The sequence below is a fragment of the Accipiter gentilis genome, chromosome 29, assembly GCF_929443795.1.
Source record: "Accipiter gentilis chromosome 29, bAccGen1.1, whole genome shotgun sequence".
Lineage (NCBI taxonomy): Eukaryota > Metazoa > Chordata > Aves > Accipitriformes > Accipitridae > Astur > Astur gentilis.
In genome coordinates, this window is record NC_064908.1 from 8137214 (window position 1) to 8157932 (window position 20719).

A 20719-nucleotide genomic window follows, 5' to 3' on the forward strand; every position below is an offset into this window, starting at 1 on the left:
GGGCTGATGACCCCCGGTCAGAGACGCGTCCTCTCTCTGCACCCCGCGTTCCCCACCTCCTCAGCTAACCTGCTGCCCCACCCCCAAGGCAACAGGGACGAGACAAGGGGGCTGCAGGGATCGCTGGCAACCCTGGTCAAATAACTGTCTCTTGGTGATGTGAATTGCAGCTGGCGTTTACTGCAGGACCTCACTGCCACTGTGGACCATGTGGGCCAAGGGACTGACGGAGGTCGGTGACTCTTGCGGGACAGGCACCTCCTGCGAGGGAGCGTTGCTGACAGTGGCCGGATAAATCACGGGCTCTTCTGCTTCCATGCAGGGTGACCCAAAGAAGCAGCAGCTTGTGCCGTGTCTTCCTAGGGAAGCCTCTCCTGGGAAGCCCCGGCAGCTCTGGTAGTGGATGCTCTAACGGAGCGTTCTTCCCTTTCAGGAGCTGACGTGTGAGTCTGCAGCAGAACTGAAGATGCAGCGGTAAGAGATGTTGCCTGAGCTGGAACTGGCTCTGCGCAGAAGCGTCAGCCGACCTCGTCCTACCGGCACTCATTTTCCTAACAGCCAGGGCTCCCGTGCTTCCCCCCTGCCTTTGCCTTTTGCTCAACCTGGGGCAGAAGGGAAGCGCTCGCAAAGCAGGGAAAGCACCTGCATCTCTCCTCCTTGCTGAGCTCAGACACCCCGCAGAGGGGATGGGCCGCTCTCTGACAAGATCTGCTTTCTTGTTCCGGCAGGGACTTGGGCGCTTTGTTGGCGGAGCAAAACCAGAAGATGCAGCTTCTCCTGGAGGAGGTGGCTCAACTGAGGGCGGAGATCAGCAGTGCCAAGAAGGTGAGCCTGCGTTTTGGGGAAGGAGGCTTGGCTGGGCAGAACCCCCGAGAAAGTACTCCGTGGGGTTGTTGGTGGGGTCAGACTGCTGACTGCAGCAACCCAGCCTTTACCCCAGGGGCTTTGCTGGGTGAGCTTCTGCGCTGCACAGGCCCTTCTCCAGCCCCAGTCTAACCGGGCCGCTTCAGGCAGCGGAAAACTCCCGACAGCCTTCCCTTGGCACACCATTGCCTCCAGCCGCTCTGGCCGGGCCCCTGAGGCAGTGGTGAGACCCAGGCACGCTCACGGAGCCAGCCGTCGCTTGCAGGGCCTGAGCCCGGCTCCCGGCTGGCCTGGAGAGCGTGGAGGGTGGGGACGAGGGTGTGGGGGCCCTCGTCAACCCACCTCGGGGCCACGGCCACAGATGCTGTTCCTCAGGCCTCACGGCTCAGGTCAGCAGCAGAGAGTCTTGCAGCTCCGTGGACAAAGCTTGCCTTGGATTTCTGACGGTGACGCTTTGCTTCCGCGGGCGCTAGTAGCCACGCTGAACTGCCCGCTGATGCGGTCCTTTTCGGTGTTCCTTTACGGCAGCGTTCCCAGGAAGGTCAGGAAGTGAACCAGGCAGCGTCCGAGATGGCTTTGAACGTCTATGTCGAGATGTCTGACTGGGCCCTGAAAAGCTCTGGTATGGACACAAGCAGCCCAGTCTCCTTGCCCTGCGCTTGCCTGTCGCGCCTCCCAGAGGAGCCTGTGCTCCAGCCGCTGCTCTCCAAAGTGGGGGAGCTTCAACGCTTCACGGGGTCCAAGAGCAAGGCTGTGGCAGAGTGGCTCTCTCAGACTCCCTCCCAGTCCCGCCCTCAGCCTCCGCACGCGTGCCTCTGGTGCTGCCCTGGCACGCGTTCCTGTGCTGATGGAGGGGCTCTCTTCCTCTCCCCTGCATTTGAAAAGGGAATGGCTGGGCCGTCCTCTGCTGCCCATGCAGCAAGCCCTCCGCTTTGGTCTGCTGTCATTCACACGGGCACCTGCTGCCTCCCATGCCCCTCAGACCTTCTCCTCGTGGCGCCGTGAGAGAAGAAGTCACCGGGCACGTGGATGCCGTCATTCCCCTGCGCAGCTGGGCACCCCCACCAGCGTGGTGACTGACAGACGTGGAGCTGGCCGCCGGCGGCACAAATAGTGTCTGAGCACCAAGTCTTCCTAGTGTGTGCCTCTTGCAGTCACCTGCTCTCCCTTCCTTACAGGTGCCACCATCGACATGCAGAGAACTTCCGCGACCTACAACTGCAAAGAGAATTGGGGCTGCAGGATTTTACAGTTCTTTCGCCCTGCCAACCCTCCTGATACTATCTTGCAGGTATCGTAGCAGAAATCATCAGTGCTGGTTTCTTTCCTTCTCCTTCCCTCCTTCCTTCCTTCCTTCCTTCCTTCCTTCCTTCCTTCCTTCCTTCCTTCCTTCTTTCCTGTGAAGTTGGGGACCAACCGCAGGGGCTTTCCCCTCAGTCCAGTGGTACTGCTCAAGCCCACCATGTTGATCCGGTTCCTGAAACCAAAGCTCGAACACAGGGCTGGGCTTGCTAGAAAGAAACCCCTGGTTCCCCTCAGGAGGGGAATGGAGCTGAACCGAGCTGAACTGCTGCATCTCGCCCATAGTCCTCTGCCCCAGCTGAGTGAAAGAGCTTCTCCCCGGTGACCCCATTTCCACCCACGCTCATCCCTAACAGCGCCTTTTCAGGGGTGGGAGGCGGGAGGTGGGGGGTGCCCTGCAGAGCCACTGGGCAGGGACGTGTTTCTGCTCAGCCCTGACTAGGATGGCTTCCTAAGCGGTAGTCTCCTCTGCGCCGTAATACTGAGAGCCCCCTTTGTCAGGCAGGGAAGAAGGCCTCCTGCCTTTGTCCATTTCCTCACAGGCGCCTCACTTTCGAGCTGAAATAGACCCCACAGATGCACCGGTGCCTAGGCTTCAGGCTACCCGGGCAGCTGTGTTAGCCCCAACGCTCTCTCACCCTTCATCGCTCTTGCGTTCTGGTTGCAGCCGGGTCTTTCCCCAGGAGACTGCTGGCCTTTACAAGGGCCTCAGGGCCAGGTGGTCATCAGGTTGCCAGCACGAGTCCACCTGACTGCTGTCACGATGCAGCACATCTACAAAGACGTCTCTCCCTCTGGGACCGTCACCAGCGCGCCCAGAGACGTCGCTGTCTTTGTAAGTCTCTGCTGGGCGCTTCTGGTGGGGATCCGGCCCCGGGGGAAAGCCATGACCGGGTCTTGCTTGCTTGTGTGCATCCGCTGAGGTTTGCGTCCTGCTCTCTCCTGAGCACTGCAGTGCCCCAGGGGGATACTTCAAGGGCTCTAGAGGTTTCATCCCTCTTAAGACTTGTTCTGGCCAAGCACCTGGGGGTTCTTGACCAAAACTCAAGGCAGAGACTGAGCTGCGCCCTAACCAGTGCTAGACTACTGCTAGAGCCCCAGCAGAGGCTGGGCGGATAACAGGGCTGATCCGGCGCGTACGTTCCCTCTTTGTCGGGACGAGTCTGAGCTGCTCTCCTTGTGCTTTGCCCCTGAGGGAGTGGATGCGGACGGAGAAGAGGAAACTCTCCTTGGGACGTTCACGTACAACGTGGCGAAAGAGGCCATTCAGACCTTCCCTCTGAAGGTAGGGTCCAGGCACGGGGACAAGAGCAAAAGAGGTTTGCCTGCAAGTCCATGGCAGGAAGAGAGTGAATGCTTTCTCCCTGGGCAGAGGGGCCTGGACCACCGCCGAGAGAGACCTGGCGGGGTTGGGAGGGCTGAGTAGCACGCGGTGGTGGCAGCAAAAGGATAGCAAGGGCAGGGCCAGGCCCGTGGGAGCACGAGTCCCGAGAGATCCCTGGCTGCAGGCACTGCCTTCAGCAGAGCCAGCTGCGCAGGCGGCCGCTCCACCCAAGCAACGGCTTTGTGCCGTGGAGAAACGGACGCCCGGCGGCGAAAGCCGTCGGGCAGCACCGTCGCTCCATCCTGTGGCCTGCCGGCAGGCTGGGCAGCGTCCTCTCCTCCCAGCGTAGCATTCCCCTTCTCTCCCGGTGCTCTCACGCCTGCCAGGAGGAAGGCAGGCAGAGCAGACAGCGGGAGCTTGGTGGCCTTGCACGCCGGCTGCCCCCCGCATAGGAGCACCTCCCCGGCCTCTCTGTCAGCCCAGAGCAAGCAGCAGAGGGAAGGGAGACGCAGCCCCAGCCGGGCCGGCATGCAGAGGATGCCAGCCAGGTGCCTTCCCCCTCCCCGACTCCCCAGCCTGCCCAGCAGCCCCGGTGCCAGCAGCGAGCCTTGCATTTCCACAGCCGCTTCCCAGAGCTTCTTCCTGAGCAGGAGCAGGGCTGGCAGGGTGAGATACGTTGATTGCATTGTGGCTCTTAACGCCCCCGTTTTCTTTTCCCTCTTTTCTTTGCAGGACGCGCCGCTTCCCAGCGCCTTTTCAGATATCAAACTTCTCGTGAAGACCAACTGGGGAAACCCAGCGTACACCTGCATTTATCGAGTGCAGGTTCATGGGAAGATGGCAAACTAGAAAGCCCCAGCCGCAGCCCGAGAAGAAAAAGCAGGGCAAACGTCAAAAAAAAGAAGAAAAACGGGGGCGGGGGGGGGGGGGGGTGGGGAATAAAACAAAATAAGAAGATGTGGCAATTGAGATCGGCGTAGAAGACCTGTCTCCAAAGTGGGGTGTGCAAGAAGGTCCATTGGGGGGCGGGCGGGAGTGCGTGGAAAAGGTCAGAACTTGACTGCTTCCTAAACCAGAGGCCGACGTTAAGCATTCCTACGATTTAACCTTGCGAGGAGGCTCCGCAAGGAGCACCAGCCTCGGGCGGGCAGAAGGACCCGGCGCTTCCGTTACGAGCAGGGAGACTGGCACCCGCCCCCAGAGCCGGCTCTGCAGGAGCCCGCCCACCCTCTTCCGGGCTTCTCGGCCAATGGCGCCCGCCAGGTGGTGACAGGCAGGGCCCCCCGCCAGCCACTGCAGAGCCCTTCTCTGGCCCCGCCCCGCGCCGCTGCGGCCCCGCTGCCGTTGCAACCGGGCAGCCTGCAGGCGCGGGTTGCGGGCCGAAGCGCGAGCCTCGAGCGTCGGTGTCGTCCCCAAAGGGGGTGTTGGTCCGCGGTGTGCGATGAGCCAGTCTCACGCACAGAGACGAGGTATTGTTGATCACAAAGCTGTGCAAGTTTGGGTGCTAGGTGGTAACTCCGCAAAGCTGGCACGCCTGGGGATTCTCCAGAGTTCCTTTTATGTACTTCCTTATCAGCTGGTAGGTTTCCTCAGAGTTCCCTCTAACGCCCATCGGTTAGTAAGTTGCATATGGTTACACAACCTTTACTCTTACTACGCGTGCTCTGTGAGTAAGGGTCTCTGCCTGGGCCGGGGTCTCCTGCCCAGTGGGTGTCATTTTCAGCATTACAGTGAGGGTAGTTTGCTTAAGGACGCAGTTTAGCTGACTATCCAAAACGAAGTATAAACCTGATAATTAGAATGGGTAGAGTTGACATATTTTCCAGGATGTTCCTTCTTCAAGGATAGCCAACTCCTGATTAGAAGTTCTCTTAACTCATGGCTTCTGACAACCTCAGGGACGGTCACCCTGATCCTAGATGTTGTGTACCCATTCGTTTTTCCTAGTGTGTGCGAGCCACATCTAGCTTCACTAAACTCTTCATCAATTTTTAACCCTCTACTTGCTTAGATAACATTGGGACAGCTCTTGGGGGCTCCCCGGGCTGCGGGTTGGGAGCTCCTCCCTCACTTTCCCGACAGCGGGGCCAGAGGAGCAGACGGAACAGTTTGGCCTAGCACCTTCCCGGCATCCGGGCTGTTGGCTTGTCGGTGAACCCATCGTTTCTGTGAAACGGGTGTGGGGAGCCTGTCTGACTGGCCTGTCGGGAAAGCCCATTCCTCAGCCCCTGAACGTCCCCGTTCTAGATCTCGCCGCTCTCTGTCGGGGGTCTTTTTGTGTCACACTGGTAAGTGTCGACGGGGAATTTTCGAGCGTTTTGCCCCGTGTTATTCTGACCTCCCCGTGGCATTTGGATGACCCTGACCTGTCGCTCCTTTTGACGGACCACCGTCTCTGGGGTTCCCCAGACAGGCTGTCCAGTTCTGCAGCCCTTGAGGTGTTCCCGTCGTGGGCTCCACCATCTAGCACTAGGGTTAGGCTCTTTGGTCCCCCAGGCGCTGCATCGTGCAACACTTCTTTGGTTTTCCCTCCCGCTGTTGCTATTGAGGACATCGTGTTCGGGGGTGTGGCGCCTTCTCCATTACGGACATCCCGGGCAGCCAGTCTCGCTGTCCACTTGGAAAGCTCGTCCAAAGGATGGCAGGGATGGGGAGGGTTAGCAGCCTGTGTTCCTGGCGGCTGTCTAACAGCACGTAGTACTGGGAGGGCATCAGGGTAGCGGGAGCATTCCCTGGGTGTGGTCGGAGGATCCCAAGGGGTTCCTGAGAGGTGGGGCTGGTGGGTGGGCGTCCCAGGGTGCTATTGTGATGCCTTGAATGAAGGCTGGAGCTGAAAGACTCCATTGTATTTTGTAGGGCTTAATTTGTGCTTGCTTGAGCGACTTTGAACCTTTTGGGATGTAAGAAAACCTTGAGGTTTGTTAACAGTATGCACAAAGAGATGAGAAGCCTTAAGTTCTGCTGAGCTCTGCGATTAAAACCTGCCAGGGCCAGCTAACTAGGAAGAAGAGATGAACCACCCCTGAGATGGCCCGCACTGCGCATGCCTTAAGAAGAGAGTTCAATTAGCAGACACCAAGAAAATGACCACCAGAGGGTTTCAAAGACCACCGACCCATTTAATAGCGCATGCCCCGAAGGGCGGACACTGGGTAAATAATTTCTGGGAAATAACATGAATATGTGCAGCAGTTTGGGGAAATGTAATGGGTATGTATATATTAGAACAATATAAGCTTTGCTTGCTGTAGGTAACGGTATGCACGCTAGGAGGAACTATGCCCCGAGCATCCAGCGCTGCAATAAAGAATGCCTGCTTTCTAAGACTCCAAAACTGAGCCTCAGAGAGTTTCTTCGACCGGCTTTTTCGGTAACAGTTGTGCTTCTCCCGTGAGGTTAGTAGGGTTTCTGGGTCATCCCAGGGAAGCCACTGGGGTCTCTAGGTCAGCCCAGAGGAGCTGTTGTGCATCTTGTTGAGGAGAAGGGGGCACGGTGGCCCTCGGCAGTTGCCCACAGGCCACTGTGGGAGGCGGGGTCCCCCCGTGTCAATGTGGAGCCTGAGGGGCCCAGCCCCAGGCAGGATGCTGCCATCGCTGCCCGATCCCACAGGAACCCCCTTCCAGAGCTGGACAAGGGAAGCCCGTTCCTACCCAGAGGATCACACCCAAATACCGCCCAACTGCTGGAGTGCGAGAGCCACCCAGCCTGCCGCAAGGCCCCCAGGCGCCCTTTGCTGCCAGGGCCCTCCTGCCATCAATGGCACTGGCAGCTCCGCTGCCTGGACGGCCCACTGCACGGGGGCGGCCCAGGGGTCCGGGCAAGCCTGGGCTGCCCATGGGGAAACGGGCACCTCGTGCCCCCCTGCAAAAGCGGGTGGCATGGCTGGGTAAGCTGCAGCCCCGCACCGCCCCAGCGCAGCTTGGGCCTGCACCGGCGTGGGACTCCCACCGGCCAGTGAGGGGGGACATGGCGGGGCTGTGCTCCATGCGCCCTGTGTCGCCGTGCTGCCATGCTGGGACCCTGGTACAGGCCGTGCTGCCCAGTGGTCCCTGTGCAGGGGACCCTCCTGGGCCCTTGTGAGACGAGGAAGGAGCCCACTCCTATTTCAAACGAGGGAAGTCAAGCCAGAATCAGCAAGGGCGAGAAACAAAACGGTCCTTGTTAACCAAGACGTGTCGCTGGGCCCCTGACAGCGCATCTGGGCTCCCGGGTTTTTCTCCTTGGCGTACGAAACGGTTGCAAGGGGAGAAACGCCGCCGGAAGCATGGGGCGAGAGCAAAGCCCCCTTTCCAGCGCCCTCTCTGGTTACCCGGGGATGCCCGGGAGAGCTGGAACCCTCCCCGGCAGGCCAGGCCAGGCCAGGCAGCTGCCCGGCAGGGGAGCGTGGCAGGGTTCGGGGGGGCCCACAGGCATGGGCTCCCACTGCCCGGGAGGGCCGCAGCCGTCTTGCCCCAGGGGAGACCACGGGGTCTCCCTGCCCTGCTCAGCCCTGGGGAGCCCCATTGTGACGTCAGAGCCATTGCCACTGTGAGGTCAGAGCTGGCCGCCCACACAGCCCTCTGGTGGGCGAGGAAGTTTCCCACAGTTGCCGTGTGGCTGTTGCCCTGGGCAGGTGCGCTCCTGCTGGGGGGCAGCTGCCACCGCAGCTGGTTTTGCCCGGACAGGCCGCACTGCTGGGGCTGAGGAGGAAGAGCTGAGCGGGGAGCCTGCCTTTGCCCAGGGATGGCGAGGAGAAAGGCCCCCCAGAGAAGACGCCAAGGGGCCTCCAAAGGCTCCTTGGGGAACGAGGCTGACCAGCAGCCGGCAGGAGAGGCAGCGGGGCCGAGCCGCTGCCAGACGAGTAGGTACGAAGTGGGCTGCTCCTGCCCGGGGCTTCAGGTTAGGGTGGTAGCACGGACGTGGCCTAGCACGGTCAGTGGGGAAGCATGGGGAAGCCGACAGAGGTTTTCTGAAGAGCCCCGTGGCTTGCAAAGACCCCCTTCTGTAGGGATGGGTCTCGGCTGAAAGCCCGGCTCGCTCTCCCGGCCAAAAGCCAGGGTGCAGCAGGGGCTTTTGGGGAGGCGGTAGCCTCGTGCTGCAGGGGTCGGAGCCCAGCCCTGCTAGCAGCACAGGGAGATTTTGCTGCACGGGGGGGGCCAAGCCCCTGGGACCTGAGACTGGCCCCCTCGGGACGCTGAGGCACAGTGCTGCCTGGCTGAGGGGGGCAGCTGTGCAGAGAGGAGAGGGGCTGGGAGACCGGCAGTGGCCAGGGAAGAAGTGGGGGGCCGTGGTGGGGGACAGCAGCCTGTGCCCCCTCCCCGAACGGCCACTGAGAGGTGCCTGCCAAGGGGCGGGTTAGTGCCAGGGCCCAGGGAGCAGGGAGGGACGGGGTGGGAATCGGGCTGTGCTGCCGGGTCGGCTTCCCGAGGCGGGGGACTGCCGCTGCCAGCTTGCTTCCTCTTCTCCCGCTGCAGGCCTGTAAAGCAAAGGATGGGCAAAGGAGAGGGAGGGGACCCCTAGAAGCAGCCCAGCTGGGCTGCCCTCTCTCGCTGCTGCCGGGACGGCCCGTCCTCTGGCAAGGGCCTCCGCTCAGGCTACTCCTGAGCCCACCTCGGCTCCCGTGGCGTGGCGACGGTGGGCAACCGGCATTTGTCTTTTTCCTCCCACAGTAACCTCTGCTTAGAGATGGAGGTGCTGAGCCTGCCTTCGATGCCAGCTGCCGGCTCAGCCGTTCAAGGGCTTGCCAAGTGGCGCAACAAGGCCACAGAAGTTGCAAGTAAGCTCAGCACTGCTGCTTGCCGCGACGTCCTCTGGGGTGAACTCGGAGAGCTGCAGTGTGCCAGAGCTCTGGCCAGAGGTCACAAGTGGCAGGAGAAGTGCGGGCTGCCCTGCTGCTCTTTGCCCCAGGGAGGGAGTGGGTAGGACTCGGTGCCCACCTCCCCACAGGGAGCTGCAACACGTGTGGCTGGGCATCCTAGGAAAGAGACCTCGAGAGACAGGCCTAACTGTTCTCTGGTTTCTTTGCCCAGGGACGGCCTTCAGCCTTGCTTGCCAGCTGGCAGGTGCCCTTGTCTCCCTGTGGAGACAGATGCTGAGCACAGGTGTCTTCGCCGTGTACGTACTACATGTTTCTGCTGTGGACGGGGGGAGAAAGGGGATGTCTGAGGGTCAGTGCAAGCCAAGGGGAGGGCAGAGGGTGTTGTTGCCCAGCCAGCAGCCGGGGCTCCCGCTCGGGCGCTGCTCGTGCTGTGGCCAAGAGCAAAGCCCCTCGGCAGTCTCACTCCCACGCATTTGCTGGAGCCCCAAACTTTGGCTGCGGTAGGACAAACTGCCACGTAGCCGGACGCTCGGGTGCAGAGCCAAGCCTCTGCAGGGAAGGGTTTTCCCCAGCTCCAGCAAGAGACCGTGCGGGTCGGGGAGGGCTCTGGGAGGAAAGCCAGACAAGGCTCCTGTGCTTCCCCGCTGTGCGGAAAAACAGCCCTAGGAGAGATCGGTGTGACCGCAAGTGAGAACAGGCCTGCTTTCTCAGCCAAAGAGAGAGCAGGGTCCACACCAGAAAGACTGCCGAGGAGCTGAAAAGCAAGCCTTCGTTTGCTCGACCTCGTTACTTCCCGGCATCATTTGCACTCCCTTTCGGAAGGTGCTCCTGGAGCCCTTCCTTTGGGGAAGATCCGCCGGCAGTGTGGAACGGTGTGGGTAGAAATCGTGTTCCTCCTGGGCGCTGCTCTGTCAGCTCTCTGTCAGCAGCAGGCTTCCAGAACGGTGGCTTTTTGGCCTGAAAAGGGGCATCTACTTGTGGAGGGGCTCGCCCGAGACTTGGATCATTGACAGCCACAGGACTCCCTCTTTTCCAGGCGAAAGATGGCCCTACAGAAGAGGTTCTTGAAAGTTGTCATCTTGTTGCTCCCAGTGGTTCTTGGTGAGTTCCCATGGGCAAACAAACACCCGAGAGCGACAGCCTGGCTGTGCTGGATGCCAGCTTTCAGCTGGCCAGATTTCCTTTTGGGCCAGTATGGGCGGAAACTCCCGTGGTCCAAGTGCTTCGTGAGTACGTCCTTGACGGGGACTGGCTTTCGGACTACCAGGAAGACTGGCAGTCTCCCAGCCGTGCTGCTGCTCTGGCCGCTGGTCCGAATGGCTTGCTTAGTCTGCAAGTCTGCGAGAGAAGGGCGTAGGTTTCCAAGCCTGAACGGGGGCTTCCCAGAAGGGAGGGGCCATGCAGGGGGGCCGACGGAGGGGTACCTCTCCTAGCCCATGCAGCCTGGTCTCGGTGCTCGCTGAAGCAGTGAGGGGAGATGGGGAATAGCTCTGGGGCACCGAGCACACCTGAAGATCGTGCCTGCACAGTCCCCTCAAGCCTGGGCTGATGACCCCCGGTCAGAGACGCGTCCTCTCTCTGCACCCCGCGTTCCCCACCTCCTCAGCTAACCTGCTGCCCCACCCCCAAGGCAACAGGGACGAGACAAGGGGGCTGCAGGGATCGCTGGCAACCCTGGTCAAATAACTGTCTCTTGGTGATGTGAATTGCAGCTGGCGTTTACTGCAGGACCTCACTGCCACTGTGGACCATGTGGGCCAAGGGACTGACGGAGGTCGGTGACTCTTGCGGGACAGGCACCTCCTGCGAGGGAGCGTTGCTGACAGTGGCCGGATAAATCACGGGCTCTTCTGCTTCCATGCAGGGTGACCCAAAGAAGCAGCAGCTTGTGCCGTGTCTTCCTAGGGAAGCCTCTCCTGGGAAGCCCCGGCAGCTCTGGTAGTGGATGCTCTAACGGAGCGTTCTTCCCTTTCAGGAGCTGACGTGTGAGTCTGCAGCAGAACTGAAGATGCAGCGGTAAGAGATGTTGCCTGAGCTGGAACTGGCTCTGCGCAGAAGCGTCAGCCGACCTCGTCCTACCGGCACTCATTTTCCTAACAGCCAGGGCTCCCGTGCTTCCCCCCTGCCTTTGCCTTTTGCTCAACCTGGGGCAGAAGGGAAGCGCTCGCAAAGCAGGGAAAGCACCTGCATCTCTCCTCCTTGCTGAGCTCAGACACCCCGCAGAGGGGATGGGCCGCTCTCTGACAAGATCTGCTTTCTTGTTCCGGCAGGGACTTGGGCGCTTTGTTGGCGGAGCAAAACCAGAAGATGCAGCTTCTCCTGGAGGAGGTGGCTCAACTGAGGGCGGAGATCAGCAGTGCCAAGAAGGTGAGCCTGCGTTTTGGGGAAGGAGGCTTGGCTGGGCAGAACCCCCGAGAAAGTACTCCGTGGGGTTGTTGGTGGGGTCAGACTGCTGACTGCAGCAACCCAGCCTTTACCCCAGGGGCTTTGCTGGGTGAGCTTCTGCGCTGCACAGGCCCTTCTCCAGCCCCAGTCTAACCGGGCCGCTTCAGGCAGCGGAAAACTCCCGACAGCCTTCCCTTGGCACACCATTGCCTCCAGCCGCTCTGGCCGGGCCCCTGAGGCAGTGGTGAGACCCAGGCACGCTCACGGAGCCAGCCGTCGCTTGCAGGGCCTGAGCCCGGCTCCCGGCTGGCCTGGAGAGCGTGGAGGGTGGGGACGAGGGTGTGGGGGCCCTCGTCAACCCACCTCGGGGCCACGGCCACAGATGCTGTTCCTCAGGCCTCACGGCTCAGGTCAGCAGCAGAGAGTCTTGCAGCTCCGTGGACAAAGCTTGCCTTGGATTTCTGACGGTGACGCTTTGCTTCCGCGGGCGCTAGTAGCCACGCTGAACTGCCCGCTGATGCGGTCCTTTTCGGTGTTCCTTTACGGCAGCGTTCCCAGGAAGGTCAGGAAGTGAACCAGGCAGCGTCCGAGATGGCTTTGAACGTCTATGTCGAGATGTCTGACTGGGCCCTGAAAAGCTCTGGTATGGACACAAGCAGCCCAGTCTCCTTGCCCTGCGCTTGCCTGTCGCGCCTCCCAGAGGAGCCTGTGCTCCAGCCGCTGCTCTCCAAAGTGGGGGAGCTTCAACGCTTCACGGGGTCCAAGAGCAAGGCTGTGGCAGAGTGGCTCTCTCAGACTCCCTCCCAGTCCCGCCCTCAGCCTCCGCACGCGTGCCTCTGGTGCTGCCCTGGCACGCGTTCCTGTGCTGATGGAGGGGCTCTCTTCCTCTCCCCTGCATTTGAAAAGGGAATGGCTGGGCCGTCCTCTGCTGCCCATGCAGCAAGCCCTCCGCTTTGGTCTGCTGTCATTCACACGGGCACCTGCTGCCTCCCATGCCCCTCAGACCTTCTCCTCGTGGCGCCGTGAGAGAAGAAGTCACCGGGCACGTGGATGCCGTCATTCCCCTGCGCAGCTGGGCACCCCCACCAGCGTGGTGACTGACAGACGTGGAGCTGGCCGCCGGCGGCACAAATAGTGTCTGAGCACCAAGTCTTCCTAGTGTGTGCCTCTTGCAGTCACCTGCTCTCCCTTCCTTACAGGTGCCACCATCGACATGCAGAGAACTTCCGCGACCTACAACTGCAAAGAGAATTGGGGCTGCAGGATTTTACAGTTCTTTCGCCCTGCCAACCCTCCTGATACTATCTTGCAGGTATCGTAGCAGAAATCATCAGTGCTGGTTTCTTTCCTTCTCCTTCCCTCCTTCCTTCCTTCCTTCCTTCCTTCCTTCCTTCCTTCCTTCCTTCTTTCCTGTGAAGTTGGGGACCAACCGCAGGGGCTTTCCCCTCAGTCCAGTGGTACTGCTCAAGCCCACCATGTTGATCCGGTTCCTGAAACCAAAGCTCGAACACAGGGCTGGGCTTGCTAGAAAGAAACCCCTGGTTCCCCTCAGGAGGGGAATGGAGCTGAACCGAGCTGAACTGCTGCATCTCGCCCATAGTCCTCTGCCCCAGCTGAGTGAAAGAGCTTCTCCCCGGTGACCCCATTTCCACCCACGCTCATCCCTAACAGCGCCTTTTCAGGGGTGGGAGGCGGGAGGTGGGGGGTGCCCTGCAGAGCCACTGGGCAGGGACGTGTTTCTGCTCAGCCCTGACTAGGATGGCTTCCTAAGCGGTAGTCTCCTCTGCGCCGTAATACTGAGAGCCCCCTTTGTCAGGCAGGGAAGAAGGCCTCCTGCCTTTGTCCATTTCCTCACAGGCGCCTCACTTTCGAGCTGAAATAGACCCCACAGATGCACCGGTGCCTAGGCTTCAGGCTACCCGGGCAGCTGTGTTAGCCCCAACGCTCTCTCACCCTTCATCGCTCTTGCGTTCTGGTTGCAGCCGGGTCTTTCCCCAGGAGACTGCTGGCCTTTACAAGGGCCTCAGGGCCAGGTGGTCATCAGGTTGCCAGCACGAGTCCACCTGACTGCTGTCACGATGCAGCACATCTACAAAGACGTCTCTCCCTCTGGGACCGTCACCAGCGCGCCCAGAGACGTCGCTGTCTTTGTAAGTCTCTGCTGGGCGCTTCTGGTGGGGATCCGGCCCCGGGGGAAAGCCATGACCGGGTCTTGCTTGCTTGTGTGCATCCGCTGAGGTTTGCGTCCTGCTCTCTCCTGAGCACTGCAGTGCCCCAGGGGGATACTTCAAGGGCTCTAGAGGTTTCATCCCTCTTAAGACTTGTTCTGGCCAAGCACCTGGGGGTTCTTGACCAAAACTCAAGGCAGAGACTGAGCTGCGCCCTAACCAGTGCTAGACTACTGCTAGAGCCCCAGCAGAGGCTGGGCGGATAACAGGGCTGATCCGGCGCGTACGTTCCCTCTTTGTCGGGACGAGTCTGAGCTGCTCTCCTTGTGCTTTGCCCCTGAGGGAGTGGATGCGGACGGAGAAGAGGAAACTCTCCTTGGGACGTTCACGTACAACGTGGCGAAAGAGGCCATTCAGACCTTCCCTCTGAAGGTAGGGTCCAGGCACGGGGACAAGAGCAAAAGAGGTTTGCCTGCAAGTCCATGGCAGGAAGAGAGTGAATGCTTTCTCCCTGGGCAGAGGGGCCTGGACCACCGCCGAGAGAGACCTGGCGGGGTTGGGAGGGCTGAGTAGCACGCGGTGGTGGCAGCAAAAGGATAGCAAGGGCAGGGCCAGGCCCGTGGGAGCACGAGTCCCGAGAGATCCCTGGCTGCAGGCACTGCCTTCAGCAGAGCCAGCTGCGCAGGCGGCCGCTCCACCCAAGCAACGGCTTTGTGCCGTGGAGAAACGGACGCCCGGCGGCGAAAGCCGTCGGGCAGCACCGTCGCTCCATCCTGTGGCCTGCCGGCAGGCTGGGCAGCGTCCTCTCCTCCCAGCGTAGCATTCCCCTTCTCTCCCGGTGCTCTCACGCCTGCCAGGAGGAAGGCAGGCAGAGCAGACAGCGGGAGCTTGGTGGCCTTGCACGCCGGCTGCCCCCCGCATAGGAGCACCTCCCCGGCCTCTCTGTCAGCCCAGAGCAAGCAGCAGAGGGAAGGGAGACGCAGCCCCAGCCGGGCCGGCATGCAGAGGATGCCAGCCAGGTGCCTTCCCCCTCCCCGACTCCCCAGCCTGCCCAGCAGCCCCGGTGCCAGCAGCGAGCCTTGCATTTCCACAGCCGCTTCCCAGAGCTTCTTCCTGAGCAGGAGCAGGGCTGGCAGGGTGAGATACGTTGATTGCATTGTGGCTCTTAACGCCCCCGTTTTCTTTTCCCTCTTTTCTTTGCAGGACGCGCCGCTTCCCAGCGCCTTTTCAGATATCAAACTTCTCGTGAAGACCAACTGGGGAAACCCAGCGTACACCTGCATTTATCGAGTGCAGGTTCATGGGAAGATGGCAAACTAGAAAGCCCCAGCCGCAGCCCGAGAAGAAAAAGCAGGGCAAACGTCAAAAAAAAGAAGAAAAACGGGGGCGGGGGGGGGGGGGGGTGGGGAATAAAACAAAATAAGAAGATGTGGCAATTGAGATCGGCGTAGAAGACCTGTCTCCAAAGTGGGGTGTGCAAGAAGGTCCATTGGGGGGCGGGCGGGAGTGCGTGGAAAAGGTCAGAACTTGACTGCTTCCTAAACCAGAGGCCGACGTTAAGCATTCCTACGATTTAACCTTGCGAGGAGGCTCCGCAAGGAGCACCAGCCTCGGGCGGGCAGAAGGACCCGGCGCTTCCGTTACGAGCAGGGAGACTGGCACCCGCCCCCAGAGCCGGCTCTGCAGGAGCCCGCCCACCCTCTTCCGGGCTTCTCGGCCAATGGCGCCCGCCAGGTGGTGACAGGCAGGGCCCCCCGCCAGCCACTGCAGAGCCCTTCTCTGGCCCCGCCCCGCGCCGCTGCGGCCCCGCTGCCGTTGCAACCGGGCAGCCTGCAGGCGCGGGTTGCGGGCCGAAGCGCGAGCCTCGAGCGTCGGTGTCGTCCCCAAAGGGGGTGTTGGTCCGCGGTGTGCGATGAGCCAGTCTCACGCACAGAGACGAGGTATTGTTGATCACAAAGCTGTGCAAGTTTGGGTGCTAGGTGGTAACTCCGCAAAGCTGGCACGCCTGGGGATTCTCCAGAGTTCCTTTTATGTACTTCCTTATCAGCTGGTAGGTTTCCTCAGAGTTCCCTCTAACGCCCATCGGTTAGTAAGTTGCATATGGTTACACAACCTTTACTCTTACTACGCGTGCTCTGTGAGTAAGGGTCTCTGCCTGGGCCGGGGTCTCCTGCCCAGTGGGTGTCATTTTCAGCATTACAGTGAGGGTAGTTTGCTTAAGGACGCAGTTTAGCTGACTATCCAAAACGAAGTATAAACCTGATAATTAGAATGGGTAGAGTTGACATATTTTCCAGGATGTTCCTTCTTCAAGGATAGCCAACTCCTGATTAGAAGTTCTCTTAACTCATGGCTTCTGACAACCTCAGGGACGGTCACCCTGATCCTAGATGTTGTGTACCCATTCGTTTTTCCTAGTGTGTGCGAGCCACATCTAGCTTCACTAAACTCTTCATCAATTTTTAACCCTCTACTTGCTTAGATAACATTGGGACAGCTCTTGGGGGCTCCCCGGGCTGCGGGTTGGGAGCTCCTCCCTCACTTTCCCGACAGCGGGGCCAGAGGAGCAGACGGAACAGTTTGGCCTAGCACCTTCCCGGCATCCGGGCTGTTGGCTTGTCGGTGAACCCATCGTTTCTGTGAAACGGGTGTGGGGAGCCTGTCTGACTGGCCTGTCGGGAAAGCCCATTCCTCAGCCCCTGAACGTCCCCGTTCTAGATCTCGCCGCTCTCTGTCGGGGGTCTTTTTGTGTCACACTGGTAAGTGTCGACGGGGAATTTTCGAGCGTTTTGCCCCGTGTTATTCTGACCTCCCCGTGGCATTTGGATGACCCTGACCTGTCGCTCCTTTTGACGGACCACCGTCTCTGGGGTTCCCCAGACAGGCTGTCCAGTTCTGCAGCCCTTGAGGTGTTCCCGTCGTGGGCTCCACCATCTAGCACTAGGGTTAGGCTCTTTGGTCCCCCAGGCGCTGCATCGTGCAACACTTCTTTGGTTTTCCCTCCCGCTGTTGCTATTGAGGACATCGTGTTCGGGGGTGTGGCGCCTTCTCCATTACGGACATCCCGGGCAGCCAGTCTCGCTGTCCACTTGGAAAGCTCGTCCAAAGGATGGCAGGGATGGGGAGGGTTAGCAGCCTGTGTTCCTGGCGGCTGTCTAACAGCACGTAGTACTGGGAGGGCATCAGGGTAGCGGGAGCATTCCCTGGGTGTGGTCGGAGGATCCCAAGGGGTTCCTGAGAGGTGGGGCTGGTGGGTGGGCGTCCCAGGGTGCTATTGTGATGCCTTGAATGAAGGCTGGAGCTGAAAGACTCCATTGTATTTTGTAGGGCTTAATTTGTGCTTGCTTGAGCGACTTTGAACCTTTTGGGATGTAAGAAAACCTTGAGGTTTGTTAACAGTATGCACAAAGAGATGAGAAGCCTTAAGTTCTGCTGAGCTCTGCGATTAAAACCTGCCAGGGCCAGCTAACTAGGAAGAAGAGATGAACCACCCCTGAGATGGCCCGCACTGCGCATGCCTTAAGAAGAGAGTTCAATTAGCAGACACCAAGAAAATGACCACCAGAGGGTTTCAAAGACCACCGACCCATTTAATAGCGCATGCCCCGAAGGGCGGACACTGGGTAAATAATTTCTGGGAAATAACATGAATATGTGCAGCAGTTTGGGGAAATGTAATGGGTATGTATATATTAGAACAATATAAGCTTTGCTTGCTGTAGGTAACGGTATGCACGCTAGGAGGAACTATGCCCCGAGCATCCAGCGCTGCAATAAAGAATGCCTGCTTTCTAAGACTCCAAAACTGAGCCTCAGAGAGTTTCTTCGACCGGCTTTTTCGGTAACAGTTGTGCTTCTCCCGTGAGGTTAGTAGGGTTTCTGGGTCATCCCAGGGAAGCCACTGGGGTCTCTAGGTCAGCCCAGAGGAGCTGTTGTGCATCTTGTTGAGGAGAAGGGGGCACGGTGGCCCTCGGCAGTTGCCCACAGGCCACTGTGGGAGGCGGGGTCCCCCCGTGTCAATGTGGAGCCTGAGGGGCCCAGCCCCAGGCAGGATGCTGCCATCGCTGCCCGATCCCACAGGAACCCCCTTCCAGAGCTGGACAAGGGAAGCCCGTTCCTACCCAGAGGATCACACCCAAATACCGCCCAACTGCTGGAGTGCGAGAGCCACCCAGCCTGCCGCAAGGCCCCCAGGCGCCCTTTGCTGCCAGGGCCCTCCTGCCATCAATGGCACTGGCAGCTCCGCTGCCTGGACGGCCCACTGCACGGGGGCGGCCCAGGGGTCCGGGCAAGCCTGGGCTGCCCATGGGGAAACGGGCACCTCGTGCCCCCCTGCAAAAGCGGGTGGCATGGCTGGGTAAGCTGCAGCCCCGCACCGCCCCAGCGCAGCTTGGGCCTGCACCGGCGTGGGACTCCCACCGGCCAGTGAGGGGGGACATGGCGGGGCTGTGCTCCATGCGCCCTGTGTCGCCGTGCTGCCATGCTGGGACCCTGGTACAGGCCGTGCTGCCCAGTGGTCCCTGTGCAGGGGACCCTCCTGGGCCCTTGTGAGACGAGGAAGGAGCCCACTCCTATTTCAAACGAGGGAAGTCAAGCCAGAATCAGCAAGGGCGAGAAACAAAACGGTCCTTGTTAACCAAGACGTGTCGCTGGGCCCCTGACAGCGCATCTGGGCTCCCGGGTTTTTCTCCTTGGCGTACGAAACGGTTGCAAGGGGAGAAACGCCGCCGGAAGCATGGGGCGAGAGCAAAGCCCCCTTTCCAGCGCCCTCTCTGGTTACCCGGGGATGCCCGGGAGAGCTGGAACCCTCCCCGGCAGGCCAGGCCAGGCCAGGCAGCTGCCCGGCAGGGGAGCGTGGCAGGGTTCGGGGGGGCCCACAGGCATGGGCTCCCACTGCCCGGGAGGGCCGCAGCCGTCTTGCCCCAGGGGAGACCACGGGGTCTCCCTGCCCTGCTCAGCCCTGGGGAGCCCCATTGTGACGTCAGAGCCATTGCCACTGTGAGGTCAGAGCTGGCCGCCCACACAGCCCTCTGGTGGGCGAGGAAGTTTCCCACAGTTGCCGTGTGGCTGTTGCCCTGGGCAGGTGCGCTCCTGCTGGGGGGCAGCTGCCACCGCAGCTGGTTTTGCCCGGACAGGCCGCACTGCTGGGGCTGAGGAGGAAGAGCTGAGCGGGGAGCCTGCCTTTGCCCAGGGATGGCGAGGAGAAAGGCCCCCCAGAGAAGACGCCAAGGGGCCTCCAAAGGCTCCTTGGGGAACGAGGCTGACCAGCAGCCGGCAGGAGAGGCAGCGGGGCCGAGCCGCTGCCAGACGAGTAGGTACGAAGTGGGCTGCTCCTGCCCGGGGCTTCAGGTTAGGGTGGTAGCACGGACGTGGCCTAGCACGGTCAGTGGGGAAGCATGGGGAAGCCGACAGAGGTTTTCTGAAGAGCCCCGTGGCTTGCAAAGACCCCCTTCTGTAGGGATGGGTCTCGGCTGAAAGCCCGGCTCGCTCTCCCGGCCAAAAGCCAGGGTGCAGCAGGGGCTTTTGGGGAGGCGGTAGTCTCGTGCTGCAGGGGTCGGAGCCCAGCCCTGCTAGCAGCACAGGGAGATTTTGCTGCACGGGGGGGGCCAAGCCCCTGGGACCTGAGACTGGCCCCCTCGGGACGCTGAGGCACAGTGCTGCCTGGCTGAGGGGGGCAGCTGTGCAGAGAGGAGAGGGGCTGGGAGACCGGCAGTGGCCAGGGAAGAAGTGGGGGGCCGTGGTGGGGGACAGCAGCCTGTGCCCCCTCCCCGAACGGCCACTGAGAGGTGCCTGCCAAGGGGCGGGTTAGTGCCAGGGCCCAGGGAGCAGGGAGGGACGGGGTGGGAATCGGGCTGTGCTGCCGGGTCGGCTTCCCGAGGCGGGGGACTGCCGCTGCCAGCTTGCTTCCTCTTCTCCCGCTGCAGGCCTGTAAAGCAAAGGATGGGCAAAGGAGAGGGAGGGGACCCCTAGAAGCAGCCCAGCTGGGCTGCCCTCTCTCGCTGCTGCCGGGACGGCCCGTCCTCTGGCAAGGGCCTCCGCTCAGGCTACTCCTGAGCCCACCTCGGCTCCCGTGGCGTGGCGACGGTGGGCAACCGGCATTTGTCTTTTTCCTCCCACAGTAACCTCTGCTTAGAGATGGAGGTGCTGAGCCTGCCTTCGATGCCAGCTGCCGGCTCAGCCGTTCAAGGGCTTGCCAAGTGGCGCAACAAGGCCACAGAAGTTGCAAGTAAGCTCAGCACTGCTGCTTGCCGCGACGTCCTCTGGGGTGAACTCGGAGAGCTGCAGTGTGCCAGAGCTCTGGCCAGAGGTCACAAGTGGCAGGAGAAGTGCGGGCTGCCCTGCTGCTCTTTGCCCCAGGGAGGGAGTGGGTAGGACTCGGTGCCCACCTCCCCACAGGGAGCTGCAACACGTGTGGCTGGGCATCCTAGGAAAGAGACCTCGAGAGACAGGCCTAACTGTTCTCTGGTTTCTTTGCCCAGGGACGGCCTTCAGCCTTGCTTGCCAGCTGGCAGGTGCCCTTGTCTCCCTGTGGAGACAGATGCTGAGCACAGGTGTCTTCGCCGTGTACGTACTACATGTTTCTGCTGTGGACGGGGGGAGAAAGGGGATGTCTGAGGGTCAGTGCAAGCCAAGGGGAGGGCAGAGGGTGTTGTTGCCCAGCCAGCAGCCGGGGCTCCCGCTCGGGCGCTGCTCGTGCTGTGGCCAAGAGCAAAGCCCCTCGGCAGTCTCACTCCCACGCATTTGCTGGAGCCCCAAACTTTGGCTGCGGTAGGACAAACTGCCACGTAGCCGGACGCTCGGGTGCAGAGCCAAGCCTCTGCAGGGAAGGGTTTTCCCCAGCTCCAGCAAGAGACCGTGCGGGTCGGGGAGGGCTCTGGG

General features: G+C 60.9%; 1 protein-coding gene and 1 long non-coding RNA gene across 18 annotated transcripts in view; both read left to right on the plus strand.

Moving 5' to 3' along the window:
* The window catches only part of LOC126052126 (SUN domain-containing protein 5-like), a 48495-nt gene that overhangs the window by 11628 nt on the left and 16148 nt on the right, over nt 1-20719 (plus strand). For 2 of the 17 annotated variants that reach the window (XM_049832339.1, XM_049832337.1), the window contains exons 2-5: nt 171-474; nt 11558-11654; nt 12222-12315; nt 12872-12984. In XM_049832339.1, coding sequence (XP_049688296.1) covers nt 467-474; nt 11558-11654; nt 12222-12315; nt 12872-12984 — 312 coding nt within the window. In that variant the 5' untranslated portion in view covers nt 171-466. Of the gene's footprint in view, nt 1-170; nt 475-728; nt 826-1392; nt 1487-2042; nt 2156-10021; nt 10389-10999; nt 11304-11557; nt 11655-12221; nt 12316-12871; nt 12985-13654; nt 13823-20719 lie in introns of those variants that run through there. The other 15 variants (XM_049832332.1, XM_049832343.1, XM_049832324.1 and 12 more) reach the window with 14 other exon arrangements.
* LOC126052128 (uncharacterized) lies at nt 15648-20400 on the plus strand. Its single transcript, XR_007509958.1, has 3 exons — nt 15648-15780; nt 19960-20066; nt 20320-20400. It is a non-coding gene; the product is annotated as an uncharacterized LOC126052128 (long non-coding RNA).